Source organism: Camelus ferus, chromosome 1 (assembly GCF_009834535.1).
Source record: "Camelus ferus isolate YT-003-E chromosome 1, BCGSAC_Cfer_1.0, whole genome shotgun sequence".
In the NCBI taxonomy this organism is placed as follows: domain Eukaryota; kingdom Metazoa; phylum Chordata; class Mammalia; order Artiodactyla; family Camelidae; genus Camelus; species Camelus ferus.
Window position 1 is genome coordinate 60,609,346 of NC_045696.1, and position 15,426 is coordinate 60,624,771.

At 34.1% G+C, this 15,426-nt stretch overlaps 1 protein-coding gene across 1 annotated transcript in view; it reads right to left on the minus strand.

Moving 5' to 3' along the window:
* The window catches only part of SNX4 (sorting nexin 4), a 51,205-nt gene that overhangs the window by 25,439 nt on the left and 10,340 nt on the right, over positions 1–15,426 (minus strand). The window contains exons 2-7 of the mRNA XM_032480870.1: positions 14,613–14,734; positions 10,898–11,033; positions 10,671–10,820; positions 10,159–10,206; positions 3,506–3,561; positions 129–201 (exon numbers count right to left, since the gene is read on the minus strand). Of these exons, the coding sequence (XP_032336761.1) occupies positions 129–201; positions 3,506–3,561; positions 10,159–10,206; positions 10,671–10,820; positions 10,898–11,033; positions 14,613–14,734 (585 nt within the window). The remainder of the gene's footprint in view (positions 1–128; positions 202–3,505; positions 3,562–10,158; positions 10,207–10,670; positions 10,821–10,897; positions 11,034–14,612; positions 14,735–15,426) is intronic.

Genomic DNA, 15,426 nt, shown 5'->3' on the forward strand with positions numbered 1-15,426 from the left:
CAAGCACACCAAATTTGAGTATAAAAATCAGTTATTTATCATGACTACCTTCCATTACTTAAAAACATAATTAAATAAGAAGCACTTCCTTGTAAACATTTGTCAAGAAGCTCTTGGGGACCACTTACAGCTCTGACTCGGAGAAGATGTGAGATGACAGACTGCAGCTCATCACCGTAGTGTTTTAGTTCAGTAAATCTCCTGAAACAGGAAACAAAGCATCATTTTTCTCATGAAGACAAGCTAAAAGCTGAAAGACAAAGCAGCATTTTATGAGAATAATGAAACTAATTCTGCTTGAGCATATGCTGGCCTTGAACATTTATAACAAATACAAATTCAAAAAAATTCTAAAGTAAAAGCAGCATACTTTCTTTAGGTATTTATAAAGCCAAGATGTCATACTTCATAATTTACATCATGAAACTGAGATAGAGATAAAATTCGTTGGTATGAAAAATTACTCAAAAACAATAAACAAAAAATGTATGGTGTAACCATCAACTCATGGTCTTTAACCTCAATCTTCATGCTGTTCAGTAATCTTTGTTTCTTCACCTAGTAACTGCCATTCTCCTTAAAGACTAAAACTTCTGATACCACCACTCTTCCAGCAATGGAAGCTGACCTCACCTACCTCAAAATTTGTTCCCTTGACAGCAGGTTTATTTTCTCATGATTTTCCTTTTACTCTCGGGTCATACCTAAAGCCTCCTTTCCAGGATTCACTTCCTTCACCCATCTCTTATACCATCAACTTTAGTGTGCAAAGAACTCCTGAAGTGTTTGCTGAAAACACTTCTGAGGGCCTCTCAGTAAAAGAGAGGTGTGAGGAACCACAACGGTATGCAGAGGCCCTATGGGACTCAGGAAATCTGAATTTCTAACAAACTTGCCCACAGGATTTAGATGTTGGTAATCAGATTACATTTTGGAAAACACCCTTAAAGTGTTGGCTCCTTTAGGGTTCAGTCCTAGGTCCTCACACCCATCTTACAATCAATCTTTCAAACTACACACACTGTGTGACTTGTCATTCACAAAGCTTCACAATTATGATCTACATGCTGCTGAATTCCAAATATCTATCTCCAGCCCAAATCTCTCTTCTAAACACCTGATCTAGTAAGCCGGCTGATACGCAGACATTTGTACTTGCTTACATATCCAAAGCTCCACTTATCTTCCCTACCCTTTCAAGCCCCTCTCCTCTGTATTCTCCAGGATTTTAAAGAATAAAACCTGGGTGCCATCTGTATTTCCTTCCCCTCTTTCAATCCATACATTCTACTCATCACTCAGTATACTTCCTAAGTATGAGCCAAAAATTGCCACATAAAAGTGGAAGACTCAAAGCTCTCCTCCTCACTGCTTTTAATAGTCTAGTTTGAAGAAAGATAAACATGTAGGAAAGAGGTATCATTTTGGTATCCCTCTGAAACAATCCTTCTGGTTTTCTAGATTTTAAGAAAGGACAGAATGAAAGTATTTTAATGATATAAACTATTTCAATAATGATATGAATAATAATTAACCTATTCCAGCTAGACCTAGAACAGAGATTCTGTACATTAAGAATCTGCTATAACAATGGCTGATGTGGACCTAACTCTCTTATCTAGAACTTAAGGCAACCAAATGCTATTACTAATTATACACTAATTATATACTTTAACAGGAACTTAGGAGCAAGAACCTGCCTTGGTTATGTTATTCGTCATATCACATTCAAAATTCTCTATAAAATATGGGTATTAAAAAAAACTTAGCAATCTAGAAAAGCGACAGGAAGGTCAGAAAAGGGAAGACATTCAATTGACAAAATACTTTTCATTAAATTGAAAAACATTCAATTGACAAAATACTAATATTAAAATATTAATTAAAAAATTGTCTCATCTACATGCTCCTCTAATGAATGTACATTTATGAATTTCATAAACTTTGCTGCTTAGGTTTTCCATAGCTTTTTTTGGAGGGTGACTTAATTTTAGTTCTTAATCTAGAGAATATCTCTTTATACACCACGGACGTCATTATAACCTTTATAAAAAGGAAACTTTTTTTCAGTGGAAACTTAAATGCGTATTACAAAGTGAAAGCCTTTCTGAAAAGGCTGCGTATTATATGACACAACAATCTGGAGAAGGCAAAATTATGGAGACAGTAAAAAGATCAGTGGCTGCCAGGGCTGTAGGGAGGGAGGGATAAATATGGCAGAGCAAAGAGGACTTTTAGGGCAATGAAAATACTTCGTACAGTACCATAATGGTGCACACATTTGTCAAAACCCATATACTACACAACTCCCATATACCTCTGCCCCTCATGTAACTATGGACTTTGGTGATAATGATGAGTCAGTGCAGGCTCCTCTATCATAACAAATGCACCACCGTGGTGAGGGTTACTGGGGCGGCTATGAGTGTCTAGAGGCAGCTGTGCAAGGGGAGGGGCAGAGGTACATGGGAGCTCTGCACTTTACACTCAGTTTTGCTGTGAATCTAAAACTACTCTAAGAAATAAAGTTTAAGAAAAAGTAAAATTAAAAACCTCAATGGTTACCATCACAATTCCTAATTACCAAAACTTCAAAGTATTTATTTATATTTTATATTCAAAATTTATATTGAAAACCAGAGGCATTATGTTAACAGTTATGGTTTATAAAGCCAGGCATGCAAACTTGACTATCAGACTATGCAAACATGGCCTTTGTCTGCTAAGAATTTACACTATGTAGAAATTAATGCTGAAAGCCTGAATAGAGAAATTCTAACAGAACTCATAAACTTGGTTCCCAAAAATGGGAAAGCCATATCTGTCTAAGGACATTTCTAACTGTAAAACATAGCTGAACCAACCACCAGGTAAAGGTCCATATAATGAAGAGCCTGAATTATCCACCAAATTCAGAGAATGAGCAAAACCAAATCTTGAAAGATACTTAGATCACATCCCAAGGAACGTTACTTCTGAATACACTGGCTTCCTTTAATATAGAAATGCTCTCACAAACACCAAATTGACATCAATGAAGTCAAATAATTGTCGTATAAATACATCTCCATGAAATTATTATATACTAGTATGCATTTATCTATCAAGCTTTCTTGGTATTCAAAATAGTTTATTATTAAATAGATAACATAATATTATCTTGAGTTCTGTACATATCTGACAAGCAAAGTCATATAAGAAAAACTATTTCAGACGAAATTATAATTACTTTTCTCATTTTTCTGATACCTGCAACACTTAATAAATCCTTCTAAGAAAGAGCAGTGGTTCCATTTTCTAAAACTTCAGTTACTTACAACCTTAATCCCAATTAAATTACCAAATTTCAAAACCAGTTTTAGACTGTAAAAGGATTTCACTAAATGTGAATTACTATTTAAAATATTTAGCAAATAAAGTGCATACATTCAGAAATGAAAAATTAAATAGATTGATAGGCACCATTCAAAACAACATTGTAACTGTTATTAAAACAAAACCTTACTTGTCTGGGTTTTTCACTCTGAATGTTGCATTAAGCGCTTTTAACCTGGAGTCTGCCTGGAAAAAATAATTTATTCACTTAATACAATTACATTTCAGGGTATAAATCCAAACAGTTTAATTTTCCCTTTAGAATTAAGATGCTCAAGCACAGTTTTCTTCATATCATTTATGTCAAACACACTAAACATACCCCAAAAAGCAGCTTAGTAGTTATTTTTTAAGACACTACAAAAATGTTATAAAACAATCTGAATACACAGCATTCAATGATACCAAAGTAAAACAACTGTAAACACCAACATGCTAACAGGCATATAGCTCTGCATTATTATAATTCATAATAGGTTGTGTGGAAAAGTTTTCTGTAAATCAAGAAAAGCAATGGTCTGTATATATAAACTAAATAAAACTACTTCTCTGAAGCCTGTGCATCCCTGAGGGTTGTTCTCAGGTGAAATCTGAACCAAGTGTACACATTGATTTTTCTCATTTTCATGATCAGTATTTTAGAAAAGAAAGAAATATAGAAATGCCTGTACTAAAGTAAAACAAGCTAGATGACATCAAATTAATTCCTTCTTAGCTGGCATAAAATGCTACAACACAACTTTTTAACTGCCTTTACTTATTTCTACACAACTGCTCTTAAGGGAGAGACAGAGGGATCAACACTAAATAACTTCATTGCATAAATTTATACTTAATATGTCCAAATCCTATCCTCTTATTCTATGATCTCATTTTTTAAAAAAATAATTTTTCTGACCAAGACACAAAAACTGTAGGGTTCATAAAGGTAGCTCAATCAAGAGTCAATTTCATAATGTGGTTTGGTTCTGAAGATTCCAGTTAGCTTGGACATCTTATATTATTCCAACTTCCAAGCCCTAATTAGAAATATTCCCAAAATAATAGAAAACAAACTAAACAAAACTACAAGGGCTTCCCAGATTATCTGGCTAAGAAAATAAAAACAAATGCAACAAATATGCCACTCCACAAGCTCAGCCTCCTAGAGCCTCAGACCAAAAGAAATTCAAAGAGCTATCAAGAATATCTAAAGCTTAATTTGTCACCGAATTCAGGGGATTCTCTTACTTCTAAAAATCTGTATTTTACCAATTCTTGACCTTACAAGTCAAGGGCAAAGGAGCTAATGTATGTGAAAATCCTTACAAATAAAAGCACCTATGAATTTAAGGCATATATACTCCCTTATGTTTTTTTAAGTTAGTTATAATCACTAACGACTTTATAGTCACATGCAAATGAGATTGTTTCAGTAAGAATGAAATTACATAAAAGCCATCAGTAAAAAAGAAAATTTTCATTTATATCTTTTCTTAATAACACCAATATATTTTTTACTTTTAGTATCACCAATTTACCACTTTCGAAGGCATATAAAATGTAAACCATCACCATCCTAATCTTTGCCTACCAAACGTTCTGTCAGGTCAGTCCATCACAACACTCCACACCATCTGTTCATCATTTCACAACATGCCATAAAAAGAGAAATTGCCTAAAATATCAACAAACCAGAAACTTCTCCCCAAAGCTAGATTTCTAAAAACCTACCCAGACTGTTCCAAATCTGAAAGGTTATCATCCATCTTATCAAAGTCCCCACTAAATATGTAAAGAAGCCGTTACATCACTGTTTCATACCACCTACTTTATTTCCTTTAATACAGTACTATCTGAAACCCTGAGTTGTTTGCGTGTTTCTTACCTGTCCACCAGAGTATGAGAGCCATGAGAAAAGCACAAGGTAAAGGGGGCCCCCTAGACTTAGACAATGGCTGCCATGGCAATACATTAATCTGCTTTGTTCATTGCTGAATCCCTAGTATCTCCCAATGCCTGGCACAAAAAGACATACAGTAAGTATTGGTTACATTTCAAAAAATAACCCTGACTGTTCTAACCTGGAGTCTGCCTGGACTTTCTACCTTTCCCATGTTCTCCTTTAATCTCCACCTCCCCTTCCCTTTCTAACTCCTATTACATACTTTACTTTCCTTGTTCTAGACCTTGTCTTTCTTATCTTCCCCCAAACCTTGCCTAGTAAACCATCACCAACTTGACCTCTAACATTCCTATTCCTTGACCCCTAGGTTGACTCCACTGCAGGTTTCTCATTATTCAGGTCTCAGCTCAAATGTTCTCTCTTCAACAATGTGACCCCATTTTCCCAAGATAGTCTTGGTTTACTTTTACACCTGTTTGTCCTAATCTAATTATTTGCAGAGCCTCTTTTTAGTCTCACAAGCGCCCCCATTTAGAGAATACATTTTATGGTCACCTTTCTCAAAATAACCCCTGGAAAAAAATCCCTGCTGTCATACTCTTTCACAATGATGACTTTTCCCATTTATATCACCTATAACTATTTTAAGGAACCTTATTTAAATGTTAACTTAACGTCTCCAACTACTAAAATAAGAACATGGAGCTTATGACTGTTTCCAGCTCATTCACTGCTGTATCCACAGCACCTAGAAGAGTACCTGCTGGTCTGTAGGCACTCAGCATTTGGAATCCCCAGATTAGCAGAGATCCTAAAGGCCCAGATCCTGTCTCTGGCAGTCCCTGCTTCAAGCAACAGACAGGGTTCTAGATCCTTCTGTGTCAGCCTAAACTCATTTAAGGTTTGGGCATATGGATGACACTTTCATGTAAGTAACCTACTGAGTCAACTAAGTCAAAATGTTATTACTTTAAACTAAAGTAACTAGTTTATATGTTCATACTCTAGAAATAAACTCTGCTCTCCCTTCACTGAATTAATAGGATATTTTATAAATACTCAGCAAAAAAGAAGGAAAGACAATATACAGCAGCAATGAAAAAGTCTGTTGCTCATATCTGTTAAACAGAGCATGGATTTAAAAAAAATAAAATTTTTACGATTATCTTGCTGAGTATAATAATTACTCTAAAAAGACTTAAGAAAACATTAATCTAGTAGGCCCAAACTATAGATTAAGTTAAATACATCTGAAAAAAAAGGAAAATTAATGCTGATATTTCAAGGATGACACTCTAACAGCCTAGTTCAAATATTCTTTTTCTTAAGTTAAATACAATTGACCTATAATACTATAAATTCTAGGCATACAACATAATGATTTGATACTTCTCTACATTATAAACTGATCATCACCAAATATTCTTATAAAACATTAACAGTTGGTCTGATTTAGAATAATCTCATTTCCACTGAAATAGTTTCCAACATTCCTTTACCAAACATCTTTATATAGATTAATTACATAATTAATAAGTGAAAAGAGCAGTAAGTATGGGATGGTAATTAAGAAGGGCTTTAGTTAGGCCTAGACTTGGATTCAGCCTCTATCACTTGTAACTATGAGACCTTGGGTAAGCCACTTTCTAGAGTTTCTTACCTAAAAAATGTAAGTAATACTGAACCTCAAAGGTACTGAGGCAACTGTCGGGAAAAAACCCCAAATATATTATAGTACAGTGCTTAAATACATAGTAAACACATAATGTTAATGATATTCAGATAAGATACTGCTTTGGATTTTTAAAAAAAATGTTTTTTCTCCTTTTAAACCATTTTTGATAATCTTTCTAAAATTATCTTCCTAAAAATATTCTTATCTGCAATATCACAGCAATAGTCGTCAAGTTATAGGCTAGTGGGAATCAGCATGTCTGGAATGAGCTCTAGGATTCAGTGTCTTGAACAAACAGTCCTAACAAATTGAAAAGCACGAAGTCAAATGACCACACTTTAAGAGTAATCTCGCTCCTGAGCATATATCCCGAAGGAACCCTACTTCAAAAAAACACCTGCACCCCAATGTTCATAGAAGCACTATTTACAACAGCCAAGACATGGAAACAGCCTAGATGTCCATCGACAGATGACTGGATAAAGAAGATGTGGTGTATTTATACAATGGAATACTATTCAGCCATAAAAAGACGTAACACCATTTGCAGCAACATGGATGTCCCTGAAGAATGTCATTCTAAGTGAAGTAAGCCAGAAAGAGAAAGAAAAATACCATATGAGATCACTCATATGTGGAATCTAATAAAAAAAAAAAAAAAGAACATAAATACAAAACAGAAACAGACTCATAGACACAGAATACAAACTTGTGGTTGCCAAGGGGGTGGGGGGTGGGAAGGGATAGACTGGGATTTCAAAATTTGTAGATACTGACAGGCATATGCAGAATAGATAAGATTATACTGTACAGCACAGGGAAATGTATACAAGACCTTGTGGTAGCTCACAGTGAAAAAAAAAAGTGACAATGAATATATGTACGTTCACGTATAACTGAAAATTGTGCTTTACACTGGAATTTGACACAACATTGTAAACTGACTATAACTCAATAAAAAAAATGTTTAAAAAAACCCCACTGAATTATGAGTACTCAGCAAGCAATTCAACCTTTTCTTGAGGCCCCTCGGTAACCACTACAAACAACTAATACTGAGCCCACCTGTGACACAACGAAGCCCTAGGGGCTAGCCAGGTGTGTGGTCCCATGCCAAAACCAACCCCCCTCCCCCCCCTCAGCGTCTGACTCTCACATCACTGTTATCCTTTACCAGGGGGCCCAGCTATCATTTTCACTATTGTCACAGTGTGCCTGTCTCCAGAAGAATTCACTTTTAGACCTTTTCAATTTTCTTCTAATATGCTACAGTCTAGAAAATACATAGCCAAGTCTATGTGGATAACTATAATAAAATTAAGTTGGTACTCTCTGAAAGGACCAAAGTTATTTTTGTATGTATTGTACTAAGTCATGTTACATCCATTTGAACATCTCAGAAGTCAATTCTAAATCCCACCTTTCAAACTGTGATCAGTTAAGTTGTAACTGTCAAATACATGACCTCCAGATAAGTGAAGTGTGTGTATGTGTATACGTGTGTGTGTGTGTGTGTGTGTGTCTCTCTCTCTATATATATATATAAGTATATGGACAATCTCACATACATGTTTGTATGTATGCATGCAAATACAAATATAAGTGTTAATCCAAAAAGGTCCCATTTCCCTGCATGGTTTTCCAAATTCTCTCCATACATTTTATGTCTGGTCCATTTCATTAAAATTCTGACTCTTCAAATTATTAATATTATATAAGAGTATTACCTTTGAAAGATTTTATAAAAATGAAACATTTTACCACAAGGCTATCCAAATACAAAACATTATATCTAAACACTTACATAGCACCTACACACAAAATTCATAGCACTCTGTAAATGGCATAGTCTACACAGATAGAGAAATTCAAGAGTTTTCTTAAGGTCACCAAAGTTATCACCAAAAACTGCATTCAAGGACAAACAACCGATCACTAGTTACTAAACTAATGACTAAACCAATGACTAAAAATTTTTAAATTTTCTATTATATAAAAAGACATCACCAAAACAATTATATTTGCACCAAAACAATTATAGTTTGCTCTTTTCTTTATTAGCTCCTAAGAAATGCTGGACTACTTTTCAGAAAATTCTATCAAAATATAAGTAATTTTTTTAAAGTTTAGAGTTACTTCAAACCATCTCTAAACTGAAATTCCAGTATTCTCCCTGAGCACAATAATGAATTACAGCTAAGAAAATACTAATTTTTTCATGCAACCTGCCAACAAAGTATTTATAAACTAAAATCAGTTTATGACAGAATTAGATACTTGATTATATTTCCTGTGCAGAAAAAAAAAATTCTTCTCTTCCTTGTTTTTTTGTGCTAAATTTAAAATATCTATATACCGATGCATAAGTCTCTAGGGGGTGTTTTTAAAATTACTATAAAGACATTTTGTTGTTGTTGCCTAGATCTACTGAACTTTTGTTACTGTATTACCATGCGAACTGTTCATCAATTTATATCACTTTTTCTACTTACCTATTCGATTTACACAAGAGATAAAAACTTAAAAAAAATTTGCAACAACCAGTGTTATATTATTTTTAGGAACAGGAGGGAGAGCAGAGTGGAATTAGGGTGGCCAACTTAAAACCTATCATGCTCTTTAGTTTTTACAGAACAGTTTCATTCCCAAACACTAGGTATAATGACTGAATTTGAAAAGCTGAAAAAATCAAACTAAGCCTGTATCACTAGTGGATGCTAATACAAAATGAATCCTGTGCCCACTCAAAACTGGCCACCATGTCCCAGAAAGATGGCTCATCTTTTGGCCTACTAAAATTGGAAACCCCAAGCTCGATTCTTCAGAAGTGTCTTTCTTATCTAATAAAGTGGGCAGTTATGGGGGCACCACCAAGAGTGACAGTGATAAGGGCAGAGGGAAGAATAAAAAAAGATACAAAGTATAATATAAATATACTATGGGAAAAATCTATAGCTTGTATCTAAATTACTGCTTCAAAATGTCCTTTCCCAATAGAATTAAATTCATACATATGTCCATTATCATCTTACTATTAATGAAAATTACACCAATCAAAAGTAAATTGCAGTGTTTCTTTAAAAACCTTACCAATAATATTAGATGGAAAACCTATTTCCAACATTCACTCATTCAATAAACAGCAAGTACCCATTAATTGCATGGCACTGTGCTGGAAGTTGTAAAGGAACACAGCAAATTTATTACACACAATTATTCTTACCTTCAGCTGAAATCCAGTTTCATTCACAGTCTCCTTCCAGTTACCTTCCTAAAAATTAAAGTTAATTTTAGATATCACTGCAAAATGTAACAGCCCACAAGGAATATTCCAAATTAAATAAATTAAATACCTATTATTCTGTTCTTCTTTCAAGGGAGATGGAAGAGATAGGTTAAAAAATGCTAACCTTTTCAAAGTTAAACATGCAACCCAAATTCTAAAAGATTACCAAAGACGGACCCAAGATTTTATAGATTCGGGTTTCAAAAAGACAAAGACCAACTTTGATACCAGAAAGTACCATCTTTAGTACCTTTAAGTATAAAAATGTTAGCCAAAGGAATTATGTAATCCAACAATTTGGAAATTCAAAACAGAACAAACCATGAAATGCATATAAATTAACAAAGCTGCTCCAAAAAGATCCTTAGGAATAAGCACTCCACAATTTAGTATTTAAAAAATCCCAAGTCAAATTAATTTTTTTTAAATACCAAATAAAAGAAAAATACCTGTGTTAAAAACAAATAGAAGATTTTGTCTCTACAAAGGATGGGATGTGAAGCAACTCTCAGGAGGAAGTTTTCTAAACCAATTCGTCGTCTTTCCACAAAATCTGGGTCCATGTTGTCAGCAGAGAGTTTATGCCAAACAAATTCTGCCTAGATAGACAAAACAATTATGAAGAATAATCTCAATGCTAAATACTTCTAAACTATACTGCCATTTCACTTCTTACCCTTTTCTCTGGTAGAGGTGGCACAACAATATGTGGATAGCAAACTAAAAGGTAGTTTCTCAACAACTCAAATTCACTATACCGCCTCCATAGTGAGTCTGTTAGGACACTCTGACCATCAGTATGTTCAACTGACCTGAAAAAGATAGAATAAGATTTCTATCGTTTTTTTAAAAAATACAAATGCATGCACACAACCTCCTTTAACATTGGGAACTCTATTTACTGAAGGCTTGTGAACCAGGCACTGAGTAAAGAACCTTCCATGTATAAGCCTTATAACAACCCTGGTGAAGCAGGGATTATTGTCCCCATTTCACAGATGAGGAAGCAGCTGCACAACATATGCTTCTTCTACAATCACAAAGATCTACGATCAGCATCAGAACCATTGATCCCCAAGCCCTCAATACACAGTATTTCAGTTGATGTATAATAGCTGACTTTACAATATAGTAAAATCTGGCTTAGCCAATGTTTCATTAAAGAAAAAGTATTTTTAACTGCACTTCTGCCACAATGAGAGAACAACATTCATGCCAAAGACCTTGACACTGAAAAAATCTTGATTCAATGTTATAAATGAATCAGATGCATCCAAGTACCAGAAAATATCCACAAAAGCAAAATGTTATCTCTGAAAGGCTGGGGGAGAAGGGATGTAAAAATTCAACTCCAGTCTCATCTTTAATACAAAGAACTGCAGGCAGCGGGGTGGGTGCAGCTCAATGGTAGAGCGCATGCTTAGCATGCACGAGGTCCTGGGTTCAGTCCCTGGTACCATCATTAAGCAAACAAACAAACAACTGCAGGAAATGCCATGTCTCATTCATAGAAAAGTTTGATTTATAGTTAGGGGAAAGTTAGGGTAAAAATTATATAAAGAATATGTGAAATTATTTTGCTTAAGATTTCTGCTAGCACAATCATTGCTAGAAAACATCAGTCTTCTAAACATTATCAGAACCTTCCCATTTTCTAATTGTGTGCTTGACCATAACTTACAGGCCCTCCAAGAAACATCATATAACCAAAATGTGCGTTTGTACATTATGGCATAAAGGTATGGAGGTCAAGTCAGTCTTAAAATAAGGTCCTGAGAAAATATATGCACTATGACATGCTCAACACAAGAGATAGTCAATGTTTTTATTATTTGTTTAATGTATTTTATTATATTAAGTTTGCCACTAAATTTATTCACAGTACATTAATAAAAAAAGGAAACAAAATACGAAATTTAAAGTGTACAAATGGCTACCATGGCAAAAATATAGCATTATTAAATCATAATTCATTTTAAAGAGTTGACCTAACCATTAGCTATGGTTAATATTATTCTAATTCAGTTTTCAACTTTAGTTGAAAAAAGTATCTTGGGTTAACAAGCTTCAAATTATTCGATATCATCACCAACAGAACCCACATCTTGCTAATAACTAGATAAACAAGCAGTACACTTAAAGGCCTTTAGAAGACTTGTTACATGTTGGTGGGGTTTTTTTTTTTTTCGGTCTTAAAGGCCATTAAAGACAGGGTCCAGTCATTGGAAGATGGCTAGAAGTACAGAGACTTTCTTTGGACCACAAAACTACCCCATTTATCTAATCATTTAACAAATGTTTAATAGCACATAACTGGATTTACATGCAACATTTAATTTCACCCTCACAATGAAGTAGACAGTATCACTAGCCCTGTTTCACAGATTAGAAGAGCTAAGTAAAGACATCATACAACCTCCCAAGCCATCAAGGCATTCTTACCCATTATTACATACAGTATTCTTACCTATTTTAAAAGGGTTCATATTCTATGAACAGGAAAAGATAAAATCCCTGGAACAATTAAACTCAGTGACTTTAGCTTTATTCATTCTTAGCCAATTAAACTATAACACTTTAGGCAGTTGCTAAATGGACTTTCCACATGTGTCCAAAGAGTAAGTAGATAAGCTATATGATGTAAGTTCAACTTTTAGTTAATATCTAAGCTCAATAATATTCATATTATCCAAGATTATCTGCATAACACTGAATTACAGAAAGATTCCTACATGATTAAATTAAGAAATTCCAGGGTCCCATGGTTGCTGAAGGTTAGCCTTAGGGGTACAGTACTCATGAAATAATCTATTCAAAAACAGTATTTCTCAAAGATATGTACCTGATATGGAGTAGGCAAGAATTTAAAAACAGGGAAAACACAAATCACAAAGAAAAAAAGACATAAATTTGATTATCTTAAAATGTAAAGCCTTGAAAAGATAATTAACTTTATGATCCATGGTCCATCTGCTTCAAAAACATCTGGAGCTTTAGTTAAAATATGTCAATTCCTGAACCCCACCCACAACTCTGCAACTTAACAAATTCTCCAGGAGATTTTTATATATTTTAAAATTTGAGAACCATTGTTTTAAAACAAATTTATAATGAAGTGCAATTGTGAAAGTCAACTCAACAGTCCTTTTGTACACCACACATTTACTGATGATCCACTTAGATGTTTATTCAGAGTCTAGCTATATTACTCAAGCATGGCCACTTCTAATTCCTAGTTTCAAATTATAATACTCTATTCATTTCAAAGTCAAGAGTAAACAACTATAAATTATTCCAGATTATTCAAATCAAGATTCCCTTCCAGCAGTAATATTAATCAACAGCTAATTTCATTGTTCAACTGGGTGAAGAAATAGGTATACGCTAAAAATATCCTTTTTAGTTTTAAATTTAAGAATTTGCTTAGAAAGCTAAAGCCAACACAAATTTCTTAAGTACGATTTTTTAAGTGGCTAACTTAACTTAAAGAAAAAAAAAAAAAACCCTCTCATGGGACCATTTAAAACAAAAATCTCTGTGATACATACATGCATCATACATGCATATATGTATGTCACAAAACAACTTTTCTTTAAAAACAACCCATTTTTTTAAGAGACCTACCTTAGCTCTTTTCCCGAAATTCCTATGGTACACCAATTTTCTATAAAAGTTTTCTCATACCTACTTGTTTTAATTGAAACTATTTCTGCTCAGTCCATAGAGAGAAAAGAACTAGTCAGTATAGTCTTTATATAAACCGTTCATAATTGGCAAGATAAACTGAGTCGTCCCTTGTCTTTCTCTAGACAAAACAGCCCAATTCCTTTAACTTTTTGCTTATGAGGTAAAAGACAACTTTTCTGTTGAGTTTTGATTTCTTATAACATGATTTACTTCATCTTTTCAATTTTACCCCGAAGTCTAAAGATCCAGTCTCAATCAAGTTTTCCCTGTTAATTTCTCTGTAACTCCCAACTCTACTAAAATGACTCAGACCATATTCTCTCCTCCTAGACTTCTCTGTTAGCCATCTCCACTTACCTAAGTCCACTTCCAACACCCCTGAGAACCTGGTATCTTTTCCAAAAATCACACAAGGACTGTAACACCAAGAGCTCTACTAAAACGTGTTAAGGAACATTCCAGATCCCAAAGTACTCCACTAACTTTCCCTCTCCCCTCAGAACAAGTATGCCAGAATACAACTACCAAGAGTACTGTAGTAAAAGACACATCTGCTTACCGTACCTGTTAAAAAGTAAAGAAACAACAACAAAAATCCCTAAAAAGACAATGACCTGTAAACAATTCCATTAGACAACAGAATTTGCATCAATAGCCACCAAAGCCCTTTCTACCTAAACCTAGGCATAATTATCATCACTCACCTTGTTTCAATGAGGTAAGCAGTGTATGTTTCTTGCATGTTCATGGCATTTCTTCCAGTTCGCTTTTCTGCTTCTGAAACACTAATTTCTATCTTCTTCAACCAAAAATTATTTTCTGTCATCTGAAGAAAAAGAAATGGAAGAACAACAACAACAACAAAAACTCTTCAAAATGATATGGAAAAAACCTCAGCTATTATAATGAAACCCATTGTTAGCACATGTTTCAAGCTACTTTCATATAGCTCTTGAGAGGGGTTGCTAAATGACAGCAGCAAATGATACACCTCTTTTTATAAGCACACTGTAGTGCACTAAACTTTTCCGGAAGCTATTTTAACAAGTATCATATATCTAATTATTAAAATGCAGGCAAGATAATAGGAGAAAAATTAAAGTAAAATGTAGACATTTCACATAAGTGACCAATAATAAATCTATATAGACATGCATAAGAAAAAAATCTAAAAACACTGTATATAAAGATGAATGAGCCTCAATACCAGTATCTAATCTTTTTATTTCACCAAAGTCAAGTCTCTCTCACAAATGTAAAATACTATATATATGACAAAAGGTGAGATTTTCAGCGGGCAGGTTAAAAAAAAACAAACAAAGCACAGCAGGAGTCATCACATATTCAACTATAAATCTGCCTAAACTTTCTGGCAGTAGTTAACAGGCTCCACTGTGAGACAGCAGCTTTTAAGAAGAGGAGAATCCTTTCTATTCTTGCTAGATCCCCAGGTCTGGAACAAAGCACACACACACACACAAAAAATAGACAAACCCACCACTGGTGTTCATAAGTTGT